Source organism: Seriola lalandi, unplaced genomic scaffold (assembly GCF_002814215.2).
Source record: "Seriola lalandi dorsalis isolate HSWRI2012SDOR001 ecotype SW California unplaced genomic scaffold, Sedor1 jcf7180002054901, whole genome shotgun sequence".
Lineage (NCBI taxonomy): Eukaryota > Metazoa > Chordata > Actinopteri > Carangiformes > Carangidae > Seriola > Seriola lalandi.
This window is the reverse complement of record NW_019525453.1, coordinates 2,894,895-2,917,146: the sequence shown is the minus strand read 5'-3', so window position 1 is coordinate 2,917,146 and position 22,252 is coordinate 2,894,895. Positions and strand designations below refer to the sequence as shown.

General features: G+C 39.8%; 2 protein-coding genes and 1 pseudogene across 2 annotated transcripts in view; 1 reads left to right on the top strand and 2 right to left on the bottom strand.

Annotated features, from left to right (window-relative positions):
• Positions 1-901: 901 nt before the first annotated feature.
• On the bottom strand, positions 902-4,358 carry LOC111672601 (sialic acid-binding Ig-like lectin 13). The gene is made up of 8 exons (XM_023430056.2): positions 4,257-4,358; positions 3,943-4,162; positions 3,355-3,735; positions 2,585-2,890; positions 2,184-2,444; positions 1,964-2,042; positions 1,759-1,786; positions 902-1,565 (listed from the first exon to the last, which is right to left on the bottom strand). The coding sequence occupies exons 2-8, from the start codon at positions 4,043-4,045 to the stop codon at positions 1,323-1,325; spliced, it is 1,401 nt and encodes a 466-aa protein (XP_023285824.2). The 5' UTR covers positions 4,046-4,162; positions 4,257-4,358; the 3' UTR covers positions 902-1,322.
• Positions 4,359-6,555: 2,197 nt separating this feature from the next.
• Positions 6,556-8,050, top strand: LOC147817745 (NLR family CARD domain-containing protein 3-like; annotated as a pseudogene).
• Positions 8,051-14,746: 6,696 nt separating this feature from the next.
• LOC111672620 (solute carrier family 23 member 1-like) overlaps positions 14,747-22,252 on the bottom strand; it is a 20,726-nt gene continuing 13,220 nt past the window's right edge. Inside the window, exons 2-13 of the mRNA XM_023430092.2 lie at positions 19,961-20,063; positions 19,398-19,544; positions 18,921-19,078; positions 17,555-17,714; positions 17,173-17,354; positions 16,737-16,857; positions 16,391-16,547; positions 16,053-16,306; positions 15,770-15,934; positions 15,570-15,678; positions 15,267-15,362; positions 14,747-15,025 (exon numbers count right to left, since the gene is read on the bottom strand). Coding sequence (XP_023285860.1) covers positions 14,769-15,025; positions 15,267-15,362; positions 15,570-15,678; positions 15,770-15,934; positions 16,053-16,306; positions 16,391-16,547; positions 16,737-16,857; positions 17,173-17,354; positions 17,555-17,714; positions 18,921-19,078; positions 19,398-19,544; positions 19,961-20,008 — 1,854 coding nt within the window. The 5' untranslated portion in view covers positions 20,009-20,063 and the 3' untranslated portion in view covers positions 14,747-14,768. The remainder of the gene's footprint in view (positions 15,026-15,266; positions 15,363-15,569; positions 15,679-15,769; positions 15,935-16,052; positions 16,307-16,390; positions 16,548-16,736; positions 16,858-17,172; positions 17,355-17,554; positions 17,715-18,920; positions 19,079-19,397; positions 19,545-19,960; positions 20,064-22,252) is intronic.

Sequence of the window (22,252 nt, the reverse complement as noted above, 5' to 3'; positions counted from 1 at the left end):
TTAGTTAGCTAACAAACTTTTTTCAGACACACTTATGTATATTGCACATGGAGTAGTCTATAATGTCCAACTTTCTGAACTAATTTCTGAACTGCATGCAACCAAAGCCTACAGCTGCAGGATGTGTCTTTGTCCACCCTTATCTCTCAGTTCTTATCCCAGCAGCCACATCTACATTCATGCCTCCAGTGTCATTTCTCCCCCAAGCCCCTTCTTCTGTCTCCTGCTCAACAGTTCCCAGCGCTGCTCCTCTCTTAATTGCTGTTGTGTTTCATTCCTCCCAGACCCAGACTGCATCCTCTGCTCCATCAACCATTCTTGCCCCATACATAAAAACTTTGTAACTCTGTTAGGATAATGTTGTGCACTGTTGTGCCCCCACACTGTTGTGAGGGGGCAGCTCAGAACAGCATTCACAGGACACAGCAGTACAAGGGCAGTATACTGCTCTAATTCAGAGACTTTCCTTCTGTTTCTGATTCATTAGAATAAGTTGAATCTGTGAATCTGTTGATCAACGTTTGAGTCTGTCAGCAGGATTTACTGACTGGATGTGTCAATAAAGTTTTTTTTTTAAGTTTTAAAGTCAAGGAGGTTGTTCAGAGCTGCAGGAGAAAAAACATGAACCTAATCTGATCATATAACTGAGGCCATTTTCCTCCTGAAACTGTCAGCAGTTTATTATTTACAAGGCAAGACTGTCTGATTTGTGGTTTAAAAACACATGGAGAGATTTGATTTCAGCTGGTAATTTGTTGGGTTGGACAGCAGGTGATGCTGCTGCACCAGAGACCAGAAATCACAACACTACCCTCTGTCACTTGCAAACAAAAAAACTTACACACAACGGGACACTGTTGACCTTAAAGACCTCTTCGATAAAAATTGTACAAAACAAGTGTTTTCGTTTCTGACATTTTATCATCTACATATTGTTGAAGACAAGTAGTGTGAACAATACTGAGGAGTTGATGGCCTATATGAAAAAAAGTTAAATCTTCAGTTTCAAATGAATGTATGAAGAAAATTGACACACAGTACATATGCAAACAAGATTATTTCTGGCAATACCTTATTAAGATGTCACAAAATAAGTTTAAAAAGAAGTTTTCTTCTCAGAGATGTGTGAAGTCAGCACATAAATATGAACATGTTTATCGCTGACATAAAAAGCTGCAGGATGTGAAGGTTTTGAGTTTCTTCTCATTGAACGGATGGCAGTGAAGTTTCCTGTTCATGTTGCAGTGTCTTTCTCTACCTCAACTGATATAGAAACATCATGAATATATAAAACCTTTGTCTTTACACAAACCTAACAGTCCTCATTTTTTCATCACTTGAGCGTAGAGATCTTCTGGGCTGTCAGCAGTGTGTTTGGAGCTGTTTGCTGTCTTGGACACTTTGACCTGTGCATACACCGTATCCTGCTGCTGTCCACTGTCCTGCAGGGAGTCAGAGGACGGTGCAGGTCTCAGCTTGGAGAAGTCGATCTCTCCATAATGGATGTTTTCTCCTTCTGTTATACTGGCTGACTCTTCAATAACCAGCTCTTCACTTGTTTGACTCTATAAGAAATAAACCAAACAAGTAATGTGAGGTAAACCTTATTACATAATCACAGACCCATCACAAATTAATTGAGGGGGATTTGTGGACTAAAACTACATCACAGCACAAAAAAATGCTCTGATCAGTTAAATAACACGGACAATGAGAACAGTTGGAAAACATTCAACACATGACAACAACATTTCCCACCTGAGTCTGTCGTGTTGACTTTAAACGCCTGGAAGACATAAGAGGCTGTTAGATGAATCATACTGATTTTTAGGTTAAATATATAATGTTGCCAGTAAAGTGTGGGAGAAGAGATATTTTTGGATATGCAACTAAATTGAAAATGTCAGTCAGTCAGGAAGTGTCACTGAGTCAAGTCATCTGCTTGACTTTGACTAATACTTACCAAACACAGACTATCAAGCAGATGAGAAAGATGACCCCAATGACTACTCCAATAACTGGTTCCCATTGCAGACCTTCTCCTGATAGAAAAACAAGCCATTACTGAAGTTCAACAAATAAAAAAGTAAGGCATAAAACAACAGTGAAGAAGGGAATGAGAAAACAGCAGATAAGATTTCCATTAGTGGATTCAGTAAAGTAGCTGTACTGACTGCTTTTACCTTTAATAAGCAGACGGATCTGTAATGAGCTGTGATTACCAACATCATTGGTGGCCACACAGTAATAAACTGCTCCATATGTGGCCCTGAAACTGTAAAAGTGTCCTTCAGATACATTCATGGGTCCATCTGTGCTCTGCTTGAACCAGGTGAAGCGTCTGATGGGAGGCTTGGCTCTGCTGGAGCAGGTCAGGTTCACCCAGCTACCCGCTGGCACCAAACCTGATGGACTGATGGATGCTGAGGTGTCCTTGGGGGCATCTGGGGGAAAATGTGACAAAGATGTGAGGGAGAGGGAGAGCATCACACCCTACATGAAATCTTTGGGGGGGAAAAGTGACATATCATGAATCCTTGTGTGCTGACAGGTTCCAATAATAAAAATAAACTGGTTGGCTTACATAAAACACTGAGGGTAATTTTTTGCTTTGCTGTCTTGAAATGTCTTCCTTCATTCACAGGATAGCTGGCATAACAGGTGATGTTGTATCCGTCATGTTTTTCTGACAGAGTGATGGTCTGCCTGATTTTAGTTGTTATGGTTCGATCAGTGTTTTCCTCTATTTTGTTGCAAGGGTCTTGTTGGAGGTCCCAGGTGAGTTTAGGAGGGGAGCGTGGACAGGGAGTTAAAGCTGAGCAGGTTACATTGACCGACTCCCCCTCCCTCAGATCACCTGTGATTTCAATTTTGGGGCTCAGAGCAGAATCTGTACATACAAGAATACAGTACATGACAGTTTGTGTCAGTGCTCAACATCTGCATATTTGACCCTTTTTATTGTAAAACTTACAAAAATTCAGAATTTCATAGATGTGGAAAAACTTCATCCTGGACATTAAAACTTCTCAGATTCATTCTCAGATTCCTTCGGAAGTTTATAAATTTTCATCCGATAATAAATGTGAAAGAATAAAAAAAAAAAAAAGTCACTGTGTGAGACCTCACTTTTTCAAGTCTGCTGATGATGTGATAAGGAAATATTTCTCTACCCAGAGGTAGCATGGTTTCCTAATAAAATGTTCAGTGAGTGTATCTCAACAGTTTCAGTCAGGACATTCAAAATTAGATGTGATGTGATTGCAAATGTTACTATTGTTTGCTGTCTAGGCCAAAGCTTCATCAATGATATTGGAAACAAATTAATAAAACATTTTCTGTTTTAAAACTTACCGTTAACATTTATTTGAAGAGAATGGCAAACAGCTGTTGCCATGAATGGCCCTGTCTCAATCCTGAAGAAGTATTTGTCTGCGTAAAATGTGGTCAAATTGGAAAATATAGTTGTGCAGTTTTTCTCTCTCAGGTTTCCAGTAATATTCACTGGATAGGTGTGAACTGCGCTGCTACTGTTGAAGATCACGTTTTTTGGAAAAGTGGCAAATCTGGGGTCCCTTATAATCCACACTCCACCGATAGAGTATGTGGTATGCAAGTCCTCTTCTGATTTAACTCCAAAGTTACATGGGATTTGCAAACAAGATCCGGTCAGTGCCTCCATCTTCTCTGGCGTAGTAATGAAAAAGACTGGCTCATCACAAGAGGCCAGATCACCTGTAAATTCAGTCACTTAATTAACAACATAGGAAAAATCTGCATGAAGAGAAAGTTCAGTGTTATGTGTCATGCTGGACTTTCTCCTATACTGTTAACACATTCCATAAACACTATATTTCTTTTATATTTCTGTTATTTTTTGCTTCGTTTCTGAATGAAGTTGAGATTGTAAACTGTCACCAAGTAACTGAACAAACAACTCACCTGAAACGAAGAGGACACTCAGTAAAATGCTGACGGCCACCGTGTTCACAGACAGAAACTTGATCTCTCGATTTGCAAACATGATAAAACTGTTACTTTTCATTTTTTAAATCATATCACTTGTTTTAATTTATTCATAGCCTTTTAAACCAACTTCCTTATTTCAGATCCACACCAGAAACTTGTCTCGTACAAGCAGTGGATTACCACATCTGCAGAGCTTAGAAATAAACGACAGATGTCAGTGCAGAAAACGAAGAATTGCAAAAATGAAAATTTGAGTTTAAGAAGCTAAGAAGTATAATCTTCCTTACCAAACGTGTCCACGGCTACAAAATGAGAAAAATCAAGTGTTTTGATTTTAGAGTAAAATTAAGCAATTTGTGAATTTTAGCAGAACTGCACCGACCACATAACCTAGCTGTTTTAAAATGAAAGAAAGAGAACTTGCTGGGAAAGTCATTTCACTGATGTTGCAAAATCTGGCCCCATGACCAACATACTGGTGCAATACTGGCCCACCCTCGCTGCTTATATCCTGCAAGTAGGAACATGAGGTACTACATTTTAAAATCTTTAGCCGTAGTTATCAGATATCTGGAATAATGTCCCAACTAATGTTTCCGGAAATGTCACCACTATGTGAAGCATGTGGCTCAACGGAAGCCACCTTATTACAGTTATACCCCGTGTCCCAGTTTGCAGAACTTTTGGAGATATCCAGATTACTTTCAAAGGCATTGAGGGTGGAGATAAAACCTGACCCAGTGTGAATCACTTTAGGAATATCGGAAAGACTTAGAAGACTGCAAGTAACTCATCCTCTGAAGGAGGAAGTTGCTACAGTTAAACTATGGCTAACTGAGTTGACAGGAATTTGAGAAGATATTACATCCCTTCACTTTACAAATGAAAGGCTAAAATACCTCAAATCCTGTTGTAAGCAACACTAGAGGCAATATTATAGATGATATTCCTGGGTGGGTTGAGGGGGTGGGGGGTGGGGGGGTGTTACTCTGTTCTTGTTCTCTTGTTCATTCTGTAAAGGTGTTGAGAAGACGATGTTATTTGTTGATGGCTGATAAACAGTCCACTTCAAGGACATTGTATTGACTCAAAGATTCTATCAGCTCATCGCAAGCCTGTATCTTTAATCTTATGAAGAACGTATTCCATAACTCAAAATAATAATGACATATATAGGTGAAAGTATTCACTTTATACAGCTCACACGTTATGTTTTGCTGACGTGTGCTGTAAATGTCACATTACATCAACAGCCATCTGCACTGTTACACAGCTGTATGCAGATACATGATAACACAAATGATAGAATAAGTAATAAAATGCTTTTCTCCTCCACACTTTCTGTTGTGTGAAAAGCTTCTTCACCACAAGTTTAAAGTTCAAATCTTAACCCTTCGTTTTTTGTCTCTTTAAAAACATTTTTATTCACTTCAACACATTTCATGTGTATCCACTGGAAACACCAGTATTTACAGCAAAGTAATTACAAGGTCTAAGCATCTTTTTGATATCTTAAAAACAAAGGAAAAATTAGGCAGCATGAATCAGTCCAACATGCAATAAATTACTAAAGAAGATGTTTTTATGTTTACATTTTAGGCTGGAGAAAAAACTCTGACACACTAACAAATACAAACTAAAATTAAGAAATGAAGCCATAATAGACAACAGAGGATGTGTTGCTCCATTTATATCGAACATGGCAGCTTCCTCTTCTCCTTGTGTCTCATTGTGACAGACCAGTCTCTCTTCACAGTGTTCTGCGGTGTCCTGTGGAAATGAAACAAGCAGTGAAGTTACTGCAGCTGAAAGTTCAAGTGGCTTTTACAAAAATATCTGCAACACTTAGTTAACACTGAGTACAGGGTGACACCTACCACCAACAACTATTAAAAATAGACACTTCTCCTCACACACACACACACACACACACACACACACACACACACACACACACACACACACACACACATTTGTACTGCTATTTCTGAACCTGAGACCCGTGATTGACTTGATGCAGTCCCGTAACCTTCACCATCACAACTAAATGCCTAACCTAAACCCATTCTCTAACCTGAACCTTATTGTAACCTGAACCAAGTCCTGAACCTGAACCCTGAAACAGCCCTTCGAAAGTGTCCAAAATGAACCTAAAATGCCCTCACTTTATCTAAAGACAGAGATTAACATCATTTGCTGTAAAGGAGCAACACTGACCAGGTGATCCAGGTACATGCGAACAGGGAGGAAACACTGTTGTCGAGGTGTGCAGTCAGTTAGTTCAGACTCAGTTCAGTTAGTTCAGGCAGTGTGACTGTTAATACAACATTATTATTATATTACTGTCAATGTCTCTGAGTCAGTTTTCTCTCTGTGGTCTGTGTGTGTGTGTGTGTGTGTGTGTAACTCAGCAATAACACATGTGACGTGTAACAAAATTAAAACATTTTTGTTCCTATACTTTTGTTTTTATGTAGCTAATGAAAGTAATCACCACATAGTCAAAATTCTCTTTCTTTAGTCTGACATTGTCTCTTGTCCTTCAGCAGGAAGTGGTCTGCAGGAGGTTTTAGAAGGATATAAGACATGGAGCTACAGTACACTGAACTCTACATCACAGAGGCACACTGTGAGGAGATTATTACCCAACATGAGGTGGCACAGCTTGAGACAGCTTCCAAGATGGAGACCCTCCAGGGCACTCTAATAGTGTGCCATGACATCTTTAAAGCCTTACCTGACCAACAAAGACACATCAGAGTCATTCTGACGAACGGCGTCACCGGTGTTGGACAAACCTCAGTTTGTTCAGGAAGCTGGACTTGATCAGAGATGAGCAGTACAGTCATCTCATGCTGCTCCATGTTTTCCATCCAGCATTACAGAAGGTCACAGCGTGGGCAGCTCGCTTTCGGTAAAGTTTTGTTCATCCTTGACGGCCTGGATGAAAGCAGACATTCACCAGATTTCAATAGCAGGAAGGTTGTGTCTGATGTCAGAAGGCATCAGTCAACGTGCTGTTGACAAAACCTCATCCAGGGGAATCTGCTTCCCTTTGCTCTTGTCTGGATAACTTCCCGACCCGCAGCAGACAATCAGATCCCTCCAACATGTGTTGACAGGGTGACAGAAGTATGAGGCTTCACTGACACCCAGGAAGAGGAGTGCTTCAGGAGTGACATAGAGCTGTGCAGCAGTATCACCTCACGCATCAAGACATCCTGCAGCCTCCACTTCATGTGTCAGATCCCAGTCTTCTGCTGGATCACATGCTGACTACAGACCAGAGAGGAGAGTTGTCCTAGACCCTGTCTGATGTATACTCACACTTCCTGCTGGTCCAGACAAAGAGGAAGAAGCACAAATATGAGGAGGGACATGTGACGGGTCCACACGGAGCTGACAGACACTGACAGGGTAAATTCTTCTGCAGATGGGGAGGCCGGCGTTCGAACCTATGGAGAAGGGAAACATTGTGTTCTACCAAGACGACCTTGAGCAGCATGGTCTTGATGTCACAGAGGCTTCAGTTTACTCCGGAGTTTATACAGAGATCTGCTTCATTCATCTGAGCATTCAAGTTTCTGGCTGCTGTCTACATGTTCTACTGTTACAAAAAGAGGAAGACAAAGGCCTTCTCTGGATGTCTTCCTTAGGGGAGCCATGGAGAAATCCTTTGATCCCTTATGGCCTCTCTCTGGAGCCCAACCACAGGCTCTTAGGAGGCCCGCTGGGCCAGACAGAGAACAGTCAAGAAATCATTCAGAGAGCCATCAGCAACCTGAAGGAGGTGAACAGTGATGATATCTCTCCTGACAGAAGAATCAACATCTTCCACTGTCTGATGGAGAAGAAGAACCACTCAGTTCATCAGGAGATCCAAGAATCCCTGAAGTCAGAGAACAGATCAGAGAAGAAACTCGCTGTGATCCACTTCTCAGCTCTGGCCTACATGTTAAAGATGTAAGAGGAGGTTCTGGATGAGTTGAACCTGTACAGGTACAGAACATCAGTGCAGGGACAACACAGACAGATTCCAGCTGTGAGGAACTGTAGAAAGGCTTGGTGGATTCCGACATGATCATTAACATTATCAATCAGTGTTTGCTTTTGAAATATACACACAATCAACTTATTCTCAATATTCTTAGTTTTACATTGCACATTTTTTTTGTGTTTTTCTTTCTTAACCCTCTGGGGTCTGTTTATTCCCTGGGGAATACAATGAGCATGTTTTATTTATAGTAACATAACTTTATTCATATGTATATCATTGTAGCTCATTTATGTCTCTAGACCATAATACATTTTCAAAACAGTGAATTATTAATATTTTCAGTGATTTGAGGACATACAAGCACAAAAATTAGTCGTGATAGAATCATTTTACATATAAATAGAGTTCACTGTAGTTTTATTTCTTATATTTTTCTGCTGTGTTCGTGTGTGTAAGTAGTGAAACAATAATTTTTACAACCCTGAACTGTACCATAATGATATTTTGAGTGCGTACCACTAAACATTTATAAATTTTTATAGGCACTTGTGTCATTTTTCAAGTATTTTTAGGTTGTTGTCAGCTTTAGACTAAAAATAACAAAAATGAGAACACAAGCTTGAAAAAAAATAAAGAAATCACCATATCACGTGGGTGAGGACAGATTAATCTGATATGTTTGCAGGTTAAAAGGTACAAAACAAACATAAAAATGAATGCATAGAAATTCAAGGTCAACCTGAGGGTTAATCTGTTTTTAATATTTATGCATCCATTCAATTTCTGCCGCATATCCAGAGTCAGGTCGTGGTGCAGCAGGTTAAGTAAGGTAGTCTAGACTAGTGTCTAGCTCCAGACATATTTTTTTCCTAAGAGATCCGAGATTCTTTTTTTTTTTTGTCTGATCCCAAATTGAGTCTGGCGCAGTTATTGCAAGCTGTAGCAGTGACTTTGTGTAACCCTGCCAAAGAGTTGTTGTTACCATGGTCACAGCTGGTCAGTTTACAGCCAAAACAGCACGTGTGGGCCCCTTGTAAATGACCGTGAAAAGGCGAACGTGACCGAAACCGAACCGAATCTGAACATCATATCTGAACCTTTAGCCTGAACCCAGCCGGACCCGTCAGGCCTGAATTGTGTATAAGAGGGCCAAGACTAAAGCAGGCAGTGAAAAACATGGCGGACACTGCAGCAGATCCAGTGAAGGGCTGCGGGTTAAAAGAAAGGTCAGATAAGCAGAGACAGGTAAGTGCAGAACTTGTGGTGTGAACTCGTGATTGTTAAACAGAAGTGAATGAGTTGTTGCTTGCTGAAGAGGTTTGGCTAGGCTTGTTTGGTGCGTTACACAGATTGGTTGAATATTATTTGGCTTGTATGGTGGCTAAGTTCTAAAATTATATCTAGGGGGTGCGACGTAGGCACATCATCAGTGACGCTCCAGACATAATAAGGTGTTTCGGGTCTTTGATTATCCTTACCTCAGGTGACGCAGCCGGGGTAGGACTTCCCGAAGCCTTTTCAGTATCGTCAAGGTGCTTTGCTAGTTAGCAAAGCATGCTAGGTGGCTTAAAGTGCTGTTTGTTGGTTGGTATGTGTTGCTCCGGCAGACCGCTGTGTAAGTAACTACACACGGGCCTACACAGCACAGTGTATGAAGGGTTTACTCTGTTACTATCTTATATATATATTTATTATATCAGACAATGTATGATATTTTACATTTAGTGTGACTCCAGTACTGCTTGACCTTACACGTTCTGACTCGAGCAGGACATGGGTGGGTGAACTTTTTGGTGCTTGTGATGCAGACAAGCTAAATAGCCCAGTTATTTTTCACCTGTTTCTTGCACTGTTGCAGTGTAGAGACATCTGAATCTTGCAGGAAAAATAAGCACTTTTGTTGACAAATCATGATACGAGCATATTAATACTTTTAGTAGAAATTTCACTTCTTGGTTTCATTATCAGAGTCCATTTAAACCTCTGTAAACACTAGGGTGAATAAAAAATACATTTTCGTTAATTTAAAAAAAAAAAAAAAAGGGGTTTGTGAGATAACTTCACAGCATATTTGTAAATGATGCCATGAAAAAAAAAACTTTTTGAATTTTAGAATTACATTAAAACCCAAGACCAAAGGTTAGTCTATAGCCCCCTCCAGTGTTGAAATGAAAATAATACATTCCTCCAAGGAGGAAAACTATTGCAGCAAAAACACCATCAGGACTAAAGCTTCCTTACAAGTTCAACCTCTCATTTCTGACATGCAACTGGCCTATAATCAGGGCTTACAGAATCTCTCTTGTTTTGGATGAAGGTAGACTGTGGAGAGTACTAATGAGTACATCAAGAAAGATGAGAGTTTTCATGATGGGATGAGCTGTTTCTTAAAGTATGCTGTCTTCATTTATTTTCCGGTTTTGTTAATGAACACCTTTGGGAGCCCCCTGTGATGAGGCAGGAGTAGATCTCAGGATGGGAGAGAATTATCAATATGACCTGGGAAAATGCTTAAAACCTCTGTTCTGGGTGAGTTGAGAATGAAAAGTTTGGAGAGCTAACTTGCTGCCAGAGGGCATGTATGGACCCAGATTTCTCTGATGTCTGTTACAGTGGATCAGTGCAGAAAAGTGGCGTGAGATGGCGAGAAAGAGAGGGAGAGAGAGAGGTGGTGTATGTGAGTACTTTATGTCAGAGTGAAGGAAACAGAGAGAAATCATGATGAGTGAAGAGAGACTGCAGCATTATGAATATTTCAGGCTATGTCTCAGCACCCAGCTGTGCTCTCATCGCAGACTACTTTTATCAGTTACAGCCTGCTACGCTCATTCATTTACATGTGTGTTTTCCTGTTTACATGTTCCTGTCATTGTAGTAGATTAATTATGCAGTAAAGTGTTTGAGGCTGGAGCTTTACCAGAATTATAGTTGATTCTACAACGGGTGGCCAAACAAAATGAAAATTGTACCACTGGAATAAATCATAGTTGCACTAAATTATTATCAGTGCTACTGATCCAGTGCTTAAAACCATAATTTAGCTTCTTTATTTTTGCATATTTGATAAAGCACACTGATCTGACTTATTCAATTGCAAATGGTACATTCGTTTAACGAGAAATACTTTAGCTAACTATAGGCTGGAAATCTACATCCACATTTTCTCATCACTGACAAAGCACAGGTGAGGGAGGTAATAGCCGTAATGTTAGCACATGGTTGGGTTGGAAGTTAGGCCAGTGACACATCAATCAGTCTTGCATCCAAACAATTAATCAGACTTTAAATATAGTTTCTTAGTTGGTGCTTTTTAAGAATCGTTAACACAGAATTACATTATTACTATCAGGAAAAATGAGGACAATGAAACACTGAACTCACTCAAACACTGCCGGTTTCTCCTCTGTGTGCTAATTCATTTTGTATTTCTGAACACTGAGGTATCATATATGTATATATATGATACCTCAGTATATATATATATATATATATATATGTGTGTGTATATGTGTATGTATATATATATATGTGTGTGTATATATATATACAGTTAGGCCCAGAAATATTTGGACAGTGACACAAGTTTTGTTATTTTAGCTGTTTACGAAAATATATTCAGGATACAATTATATAATCAATATGGGCTTAAAGTGCAGACTCTCAGCTGTAATTTGAGAGTATTCACATCCAAATTGGAGCAAGGGTTTAGGAATTACAGCTCTTTAATACGTAGCCACCTCTTTTTCAAGGGACGAAAGGAATAGGACAATTGGCACAGAAGGCTGCAAAAAAAAAATAACAAGGCTGCATGGGCTCTTCCCTTGTTAACCTGTCATCAATTAAGCAGTTAAAAGGTCTGGAGTTGATTCCAGGTGTGGCGTTTGCATTTGGAAGCTGTTGCTATGAACACACAACATGCGGTCAAAGGAGCTCTCAATGGAGGTGAAACAGACCATCCTGAGGCTGAAAAAAAAGAAGAAATCCATCAGAGAGATAGCAGAAATGTTAGGAGTGGCCAAATCAACAGTTTAGTACATTCTTAGAAAAAAAGAGTGCACTGGTGAGCTTGGGAACTCAAAAAGGCCTGGACTTCCACGGAAGACAACAGTGGTGGATGATCGCAGAATCCTTTTCATGGTGAAGAATAACCCCTTCACAACATCCTCTCAAGTGAAGAACACTCTCCAGGAAGTAGGTGTATCAGTATCTAAGTCTACCATAAAGAGAAGACTTCATGTGAGTAAATAGAAAGGATTCACCACAAGGTGCAAACCACCAATCTGAAGTGTATAGGGATATACTTTCTGCTCAGATTCAGCCAAATGCAGCAAAGTTGATTGGACGGCGCTTCACAGTACAGATGGACAATGATCCAAAACATACTGCAAAAGCAACCCAGGAGTTTTTTAAAGCAAAGAAGTGGAATATTCTGCAATGGCCGAGTCAATCACCAGATCTCAACCCAATTGAGCATGCATTTCACTTGCTCAAGACAAAACTTAAGGCAGAAAGACCCACAAACAAGCAACAATTGAAGAAAGCTGCAGTAAAGGCCTGGCAAAGCATCACAAAGGAGGAAACCCAGCGTTTGGTGATGTCCATGGGTTCCAGACTTCAGGCAGTCATTGCCTGCAAAGGATTCTCAACAAAATATTGAAAAGTAACATTTTACTTAGGGTTATGTTTATTTGTCCAATTACTTTTGGGCCCCTGAAATGAGGAGCGTTTGTATAAAAATAGCTACAATTCCTACATGTTTAATCATATATTTTTGTTCAACCCCTTGAATTAAACCTTAAAGTCTGCACTTCAATTCCGTAGTAGTTGTTTCATTTCAAATCCAATGTGGTGGCATAGAGAGCCCAAATCATGAAGATTGTGTCACTGTCCAAATATTTCTGGGCCTAACTGTATGTATGTATATGTATGTGTATGTATATATATGTGTGTGTGTGTGTGTGTGTGTGTGTGTGTGTGTGTGTGTATATATATCTGCCACTGAGCTCAGGAAATGAACAGACTAGATTATATGGCTTAACCTTACTCATACTGTAATAAATAATAAGCTAAGTTGATGCTGTGGGTGGCATTACACAGCTTCCTGCTGTTACCACAACATTGTACTGAATAGCAACATATCAATATTCTCAGAATGTACTCTTAAAGTTAAGAGTTAAAGTCTGCAGCATCTCTTGTGATGCTTAAATACATTTCTAAGAGCAGCAACACAGCAGTTAATATTCTAGCCCGCAAGGCAGGGAACAAATGTGAAGGCACTATAGTGCATATCCATTCAGAATGCAGTTTTTAAATAAAAATCTGTCATATGAATCAACAGGGGTACAGTAAATTATAAGTTTGAATATATTTACTTTTGTATGTGTGCCTTCATTTGATATTTTTATTTACCCTGTTTGTGGTTGAATGAATAAATCAACAGGAGTGTGTAGAGCACATTTGCCTGCATTATGGTCCCGTCTACTGGTCATGAATACGCAATATCTCTCCCTATGTCTCTGTCATTATTTCTGTTTGTCTCTCGCCCTGTTTTCCGAAACTCTATTTGCAATAATATTTGTCAGAAAGATAAACTTGGCAGTTGAAAGCTTTCAAGAGCTTACAATAGATGTCATGGAGTGCCTGAAAGCATGGAGGACAGATGATATAATGTAGAGTTCAAAAAGAAAATAAAGGCAGTTCTCGGACAGAATAAAAAAAAAATGTTGCTGGTAATATGAAGCCATCCCTGATGAGCAGGGAAATGCTGAGTTATCGTGATCATTTTCTATTGAAATGCAGATTACTGGCACAGCGTTACATAAAACCCTAGTGTGAATTATTGTGCAAAATCCTTTTCCACCACCTTACAAAATTTGATATTCTGTAATATGTTCTCAGTGAGGCACAAAAAAAAGACCTCCACAGACAAGGTGAGATTTTTAGAGTGCAACTTACGCTTGGTACCCCGTACTATTGTATCATCCTGAAATAACATTAGAGTGTGCAGCCAGCCGTTGACTAGTGGTCGGGATGGGCTCCGGGGAAAAGTGATGGCTTCACAGATCAAAGCATTATACCACCATATCCCACCTGCCTGTCAAAGGTGGTTAGACAGCGGAAATGAATACAGAGAGAAAGAAATGAAGGCAAATAGAAAGATTTGGGAGATGTGTTATCTCTTGTTTGCTTTTGCAAAAAGAAACACAGTAACAGCTAGAGGGATGCTGCTGTGGGTTTTCACGCAGCAGTCTGGATGTGTGTGGAGATAGGGCTGTGTGATAATAAATTTACCCACAGGCTAAATTTAATTTCCTTTGAAAGAGGAGAATGAAGAGTGCATTATTCTAGTTCTGTCTCTCGTGTGTGATCGGCCATGAGTTATTGGAAGAGTTCTGAGTAATGGAAGAACACAGTGGCAATTTGATTGTTGTTCATTATTGGTGTTGACAGAATGTGAGAGCCACAGTTCACACTCGGGTATTTTTATTTCTCTTTCAGCGTGGATTCCACATTATGTTTAACACTTTGATTGCAGTTTTGCTACCTGTACTGTAGGACAGAAAACATAAATCAACTTACTGTAATTTTAGAGAGACAGAGTTTTGCTATTCAGCTTGTGCTGTTATTCACAACATCTGATAAAAAAAAAGTGCCCCAATAGAATATTATTTATTTAGAAAAAAAGCCACCAGCGATGTAGTATAGCGTGTACAATATTTCTGTGTCCCTAGAATTATGTAAAAAAAACCAAAAAAAAAACAGCAATGCGACACAAAAAAGTATCAGGTATTTTATTATTTTATTAAACCAACGCTAGTTCAGACCTTTCAGAATGGATTCCCTCATTCCCCTGGCTCTGTAACATGTTGCTGTCCTCAGATTTGTGCTGAGATGTGTTGCCCTTCCATGGGCAGAAAGGGATGTAGCGAGCCCAAGAGCGGGATGAGAGAAAAGAGGTTATGCCAAAGGGGAGGTCATATACCTCCTCCGTTTCCAAGGTATTAGAGTCTTCAGTATCCATTTTGTCCCAGGTTAAGAGGCCACGCTCACGTTTAGTCCCTGAAAGGCATCAGAAACAATGTTAGAAGAGTACACCACATTTTCTTTGTAGTAATACAGTTTACATTCGCAGAACAGAACACACAGAAAATCTGTGATTTAAATAATGATTAAATATTAGCAGAGAAACAAATAGAACAGAAAATAATATGCTTGCCTAGAAGCTACATGGAACTGCAATAAGTCTGCCATGTGCATGCAATGCAATTTGATTCATTAGCAACCTTTCACTTCAGCTTACCAGGAGCTGTGTTATCAAGAAGGCAGCCAAAGAACCCTCCAATAAACATATGAGTGGTAAGCAATACATGCAACACTTGGTCCACCTCCTTCACACCTGAGTCACACACAGAGGACGAGAGAGAATGTGATCCAGTCAAAACATCTTGAGTTTGATGTGCCTCACTTCCTGCTCTATTCAAGTGAAAAGACTGAATGCTAGTCCAGTACAGTTTTTTCAAAATGACAGAATAATTTAATGTCAGTTAATAGTAGTCGAGGTGAAATCTGTTAAAAAGTAATGAAATATTCCTGTTGATTATACCTGTGTCTATGAAATCAGGATTCTTGCCGATCCAGTTTGGAATGGCAATCGCAGAAAACATGGAAAAACCAAAAACAAAGATGTTTCTGGAGGAATTCATGTCTGTGGACTGTAAAATGGGATGTGTCAGTAAAACACCACGATTAGCAAAATAGCATTTGAAATAATAGTAAAAAAAAAAAAGTCATGCTGTTGTTTACCTGTAGATTAGCAATTCCAGCAGCGGTTATGACTCCAAACATGACCAGAAACATCCCTCCAATCACAGGGGTGGGGATGGTCGTGAAAATAGCTCCAAATTTACCCAGCATCCCCAAAAAAATCATGAAAACTCCACTTAGGAGAATCACAGTTCGACTACCCACCTGTAGTCACACAAAGGCCAAGCTTCAGATCAAGAAGATGTAATTAAAAACTATTTTTGATCTTGGTATGTTTACTTATTCTTAATGGTAAACTTGGAATATTGTTTATGGACCATACCTTGGTAATGCCAAGGGCTGCCACATTCTCACTAAATGAGGTTGTGCCATTGCCTGTGCCAAAAGACCCTGCCAACAAAGAGCCGAGTCCTTCAACACCAATGCCGCGGCTGATGGCGTGTTTGGGGGGAGGAGGTGCCCCCGACAGCCTTGCACATGCGTGGTAGTCGCCCACAGACTCTGCAATGGAGCATATTATTCCAGCCGTAATGCCAATTACACCTGCCAGGCTCACAGTTGGGGTCCCCCACTGACCTGAATGAGGAGTCAAACTGGTGATTATTGAAGAGTCAACAAAAACATCTGTCAGCAGTGATGTTTTTCTTCTTGTGAACTTACCAGGATATGGTAATGTGAACCAGGAAGCATCGGTCACCGCATTTCCCATCACATCAGTGCGGCCCAGGTGGCCATACTGAGCTGGATCAGATGGTAGGACATCAGAGATGGTGAGGAGGTAGCAGATTAACCATGAGACTGCAACGCCCAGCAGAATCTTATCAATATATAAAAGATCAGTCTCAGTTTTTTCAGGTAACTATATAAAATGCAACAAAAATGGTCCAAATAATAATGTTGGCATCAATAAAGTATTGTAGTGTAAACCAGTGCAAGTCATTTGCTTTCACTGCTATCACAGTATATGAGTGTATCACAAGAAGTGATGACTTTCCAAAGGACATACAGGCATTATCTGGAAGATAAGGAACTTTGAGGTATGCAGTCCCTTGATTTTGCTGTATGCAGGAAGAGGGACTGGTATGAGACGGAGGTACTGGGAGAACAGGATGATCAGCACTGTTGTCCTGCAGGTATGAGAAGAACTCTTATTGGCATGATGATGTGCAAATTAGAGACTGATCTCATACTTGAAACTGGCCAGTGGTGACACTATCTCCATTGCAGGAAGGTCAGGCTTGTCATATCTAAATTTCAAAAGGGCTACAGACTTTAGCATTACCAGGCAGAATTTAATTTGTAATGTAATCTTGGACTGTGACCTCCAAAGAAAGACAGTCAGTGCTAAATCTGCAGCCAAATACTTCCTGTTCACTGAGTAAAAACATTTATTTTCCTACTGGGCAAAGAGGCATTCAACATGACAGCGAGTGGTTACATACATAGCAGCGATCCCCCAGTGGCTGCCAGCTTTGGTTCCAGCTGCATCGTACAGTGACAGGCCTATGAGAGATACTGTGGGGGCAATGGTTAACGGGCCAATGAAGCGCATGAGAAAGCCGATTAGGCCAGAGAAACCGAGCAGGATCTGGAGGAGAGAGGCCACCATGATTGAGCCCTGCAGCTGTGGACGGGAACATAATAACAGAGACCATTAGCATTAGCACACTCTCTCTTTGGCTGAGTGATAGACAACAAAGAAAAATAACAACAAACATGATTGGTTACTTCCTAAAGCAGAAACCATAAGAGTTCACTGAATTAATCATGAGTGCTACAGATTTTATCTAAAGCTGTGAAGGCAACGTGTTTGTGTTGGCTCACTGCTCTCAGGCGCGTCTGCCACTCTTCTATGTAGAGAGGTGAGGAGGTGTTGACAATGCTGGCGTTCTGAGTCCAAGCTGGGCACTTCCATTCTGGTGTGGACAACATGGCCATCGTAGGTGTCACTAAGGCAAATGTACTCCCCTGTAGAATGGGAAGCCTACAGAGTATGACATAAACAGAAATAATTATCTGTCAGTCAAATGAATTAATGAGAAATAAGTCAATCCAAAAAGCATTTAAAGGAATGTTAGCTAACTGTTTGGCTCGTATTTGATGGACATTTTTGTTTTGATTTTCCTTGAATCAGTTTTTGTAATTAGACAAGATTGTATGTCCAACAACCTGCATAATAATGGGTGTGAGACTTTGTTCTACTAAGAAACAAGGCTAGCAGTCAACATCCACACTAGAAGCTCTGTTAGAAATGCTTTGAACAAAATGCTGATACTAAAAATATTGGGTCAGCATGATAACGCGCTCATAATGACAATGCTAAGATGCTGATATTTAGCAGATATAAGTTAATCATCTTAGTTTAGCATGCTAACATTTGCTAATTACCACTGTGGCTGGTGGGAATATTAGTGGTTTTGCAGGTACTTGGTTAAAATAAAATATAAAAAAAAAGTAGAATTACATTTTAAACAGTATCCAAAGAAAAATATGTTTATTTTACTAAATATTATAAAAGGATTTTGAAGTTCACCAACTTAACTGCATGATTGAATTTTTAGGTTTAGAGCAATTCCCAAACAAGCTATCAGACACACTGCTCTGTACAACACCTTATGGCTAACATGTTAGCAAACATTTGCTTATTTACACATCTGACAGACATAGAGCAAGATCAGTGTTAATTTGGACAAGTTTTTATGTCTGTCAGATGAATGTTCACTCTCTTTTCAGGTCTGTTTTGGTCTCTGCCTCTGAGAAAAAATGTGTGGGTCTCCAGCTGCTAGTTGGCACTGAGCAGGTTGTTTTTCCCAAAAACTGCTCCATACTGCTGCTGTAAAACAGACTGATGAGACTGAACTATACAGTAAATGTGACATTAAACCAAAATATTGAGCTAAAAGAAACTAAAGAGCTAACTGCGAACTGCAGAGTAACAGGACAATTGTCTGTGGGTCTGTCACTGTGAACAAACCCATTAAGATTAATTGCAGTCATTTAATTCATGGTGAATACAAACATAGTATAAGGTTGTTTCCATAAAATGGTGTAATTAAACTGTAAGAGTAAAAATGTGTCTCAATTTGGATCAAAAGGAATGTATTTATTGTATGTAAGCAGAGTTCATTTCAACAATGTTGATAATATTTCCTTACAGGATGGTGAAATAAACTAGCAGTATTCCTCTGACCTGATACCGAAGGTGACCTGCATCACGGTGGACAAACCACAGACGAAGAACATGCTGTTAATGAGGCGACTCTGGGTCAGACTGTCATGCTGCAGACACAACCCCTCTGAGAGAATGAGAGGGACGGCGATGATCCCACCAAATGCTGTCAGGTAATGCTGCAGAGGGAAGGAGCAGTAATGAAAGTGAAGAACCTACGGTACTGATGACACCACTACAAATACTGCCAACACATGTTAAGAATAGTGGTCTCGAGCCTACTACAGTATTGTCTTCCTTCTCTGGATTGACACAAGGCAAAGAAGGAATTGCATCTAGATTTCACTGGCAGCTTCAATTGTTTACATGCCCAATTTCAGCGTGGGTTAAACAATGACAACATCCAGGAAATCCACAAGACATTAGAGAGAGATCATGTCACAAGTTCAAAATGAATCTGAATGCTAAAGTCAGCACTGGTGGGGTGCTGAAACCAACCTGAAAGGCCAGGATAATACAAAGGTACCAGGGGGGAACATCAGTCACGGAATAGACTGGTTTATTTCTGTCGTCCTCTTCTACACGGCTGCTCCCACGTGTCTTACCCGCCGTTTCTCCGGGTTGATCATTGACTTGTTCACCCATCTGCCGCGCCATGCAAATCCAGAAACAGACATAAATAAATAGATAGCAGCTCACCCAGAGACATGCCATATATGCCATAATGACTGTTTTTTATGACTGGTACACATATGTTTATTACTGAATTATTAGAAACATTTTGGATTGTACTGAAACAGAGACATCTCAGGTAGATAGACAGGTGGATGTTTCTCTAATGGTTGCTAATGTGGAAAGCGCTAAAGCAAAAAGTAAAGTGGAAAAGCTTTTACAAATCTGTTCCAAATGTATAAGAATAACATTTTGTGATGTGTGTGCCCTCTGCATGGGCTGTGTGAGTTGCTCAAATTTTACAAACTTTGAACTTAAATTACTCCCAACTTGTCTTAGTACTTAAAGATTCCTGCATTCAGTCATTGTAGTTAAATCATTGTACTTACATCAAATGCAAGAGTGTTGAGCTCGCCCCTTTCCTTCCTTGAAGCCATTGTAACTACAGTAGAAAATAAAAACTTGGTGCTGGATTCTTGAGGCTGACTTCTTCTAAAAAGAGATAAATTGAAAAAAGGTCATCCTTACTTGAGTAGCATTTCAGTTTTTGCAGCGGGTATTATGTGTTCACCATAGGACAAAGTTTATCCAACTAATCATTTACAAATCTATGTTAATTATTACTTTGTGTATAGTGTATTTAACAAAGTGGAATTCTTACTTGGGAGGGACGCACAATTTACCCAAGGCACAATCTCATTATATATTTATATTATCTATTTTATAATCACTGACAATTTGTCATGGGGGAACTGATTAATTTAACACAACTAAAGCACAAGAGAGAGATTATATTTCAATGAAACACAAAGTCAACTGAAGTTAAGCAGTGCTTATACAATAATGGATGAATGGATGGATTGATAAATAAATAGATAGACGGCTGGATTGATGTTTTTCTTTAATGGGTTGAAAAAAAGTGTTATATGCAAGAGCAGGCTGCCTAATTCATTCACTTACTCTATTCATGTTGAGGAACAAAACTAAACTTAATTAAGTACTTGGAAAGAACGCTGACAACTTCAGCTTGATGTTTTGTTTCATCATGGTGAGCATTTAGCTCAAACTGTCACAATCAGCTGACGGGACCAAATTGGGAAGATAGTCAGATAAAGAGATTTATGCCTTCAAAGAGAGGATGCTTCCATCACTTAGAGGGAGAAGAGAATCCGCAGAGTTGATATGATCTCTCTGTGTGACGCTGATAGATGTGTGAAGGCAGGTGCAGCAGAGAATCTTGGGAAATTATTGTGTAACAACACACTCCATGTCTCCAGTTTTATTCACTGAATCCCAACACTGAGAGGACAGCAACACGGTCAGCTGTCCGTGCTCCCACTCATCACTTGTCTTTGGTGTGGTGCTGGATGTCATGTCATAGCAACCGGGAGTCACTTGCAGCCCAAGGCTAATGTCTGCAAAATCCTTCGAGAGGATGTGCACAATATCTCCTCTATCCTCACTGAGACGAATTAATGACACAAGTAGAGTATCACAGGATAAGACCACATCAAACTGACACATCACTTATCTGCCAGAAAGTAGAGAGGAACTGATTTAAAACAGGGCAAGCAGGGACGATCAACAGCAGCACAGCACTTTACACTTTGAGATGTTCTTTGCTTTTGTAATAACATTAACATGTGCTGTTTAAGTGGAGTTGGGCTCAGCACTTAGGGAGTCATTTATTTCCTAAAGGACACCACTTGCAGAACCAAAAACTTTGATTTCATTGGCTGCGATCTAGCGCATCATTAACTCCCTGTGACATTTTTTTTCTAGATAATGTCGCTTTATCAGTTTATGACTTATTATTGACAGACAGCTTAATTTTTCATGTTTTGAGATTAGAGAGGCAATTCAGCCAATCTGTGGGCAGATAGTGCAAAAAGTTTTTACTCATCTTTCAGCTCATTAAAACATCGAACCGTACTCCTTAATTTGTTATGTTGTGTGTGTTTAGGGGAAGAATCATCTATTAGGTCATTGCTCCAGCTCATGCAAACTGTACATGGGGGAACAGAAAAATACTACCACAAGGGACACAGTGCTTATAAAACATACTGTGTCCCTGTTTCTTCCCAATGATTCCTCCCTCAGGAAATGTCACACATCGACAGCAGCGCCGCACCAAACAAACACACATCATTATGATATTTCATTATTCAAAGTATGACAGCCGTGGTGATGCAGCCACTTCACATTTGCACTTCAGTTGACAGTAGTGTGACTAAGAATCATGTTGCAAATGTGCAAGTAAATTTTACACAATAGCGCAGGCTATGTCTGACAGGGAAAGGTAGGCTGCAGAGATGTAAACACAGGGGTTAAAAGCTGCAGAGAACATTCAGTCAGCAGATGTCACAGCACATAAAGTATTTGTTCATGCGACAACAAGCCATTGTCTCTCAGTAGCGCCTGAGGGAGCAAGTAGTGGAACACTTCAGATCCTCTTGGAAGCTCTTTGTGGCAGCACATGGCACAGTGGCAGCACCATATACCATAATCTATTTATCTTTTCATTCTCGTGTGACATATTTTGCACAGTATGTTTCATAACTTGCTGAAAGCATATCAGGACAATATAAACTGCTGCCAGTAAAGGAGTAGGTCAAATGTTAAAATGCATATGAATAAACTTATGGCTCTGAGAAATGCTTATCTACTTAGTAGTTACTCTT

Coding starts and splice junctions, on each gene's coding strand:
- LOC111672601 (XM_023430056.2), bottom strand. CDS start 4,045: ATGAAAAGTAACAGTTTTATCATGTTTGCAAATCGAGAGATCAAGTTT. Junction 2,043..2,183: donor GATCCGTCTGCTTATTAAAG/GTAAAAGCAGTC, acceptor TTTTTCTATCAG/GAGAAGGTCTGCAATGGGAA. Junction 1,787..1,963: donor TGCTTGATAGTCTGTGTTTG/GTAAGTATTAGT, acceptor TATGTCTTCCAG/GCGTTTAAAGTCAACACGAC.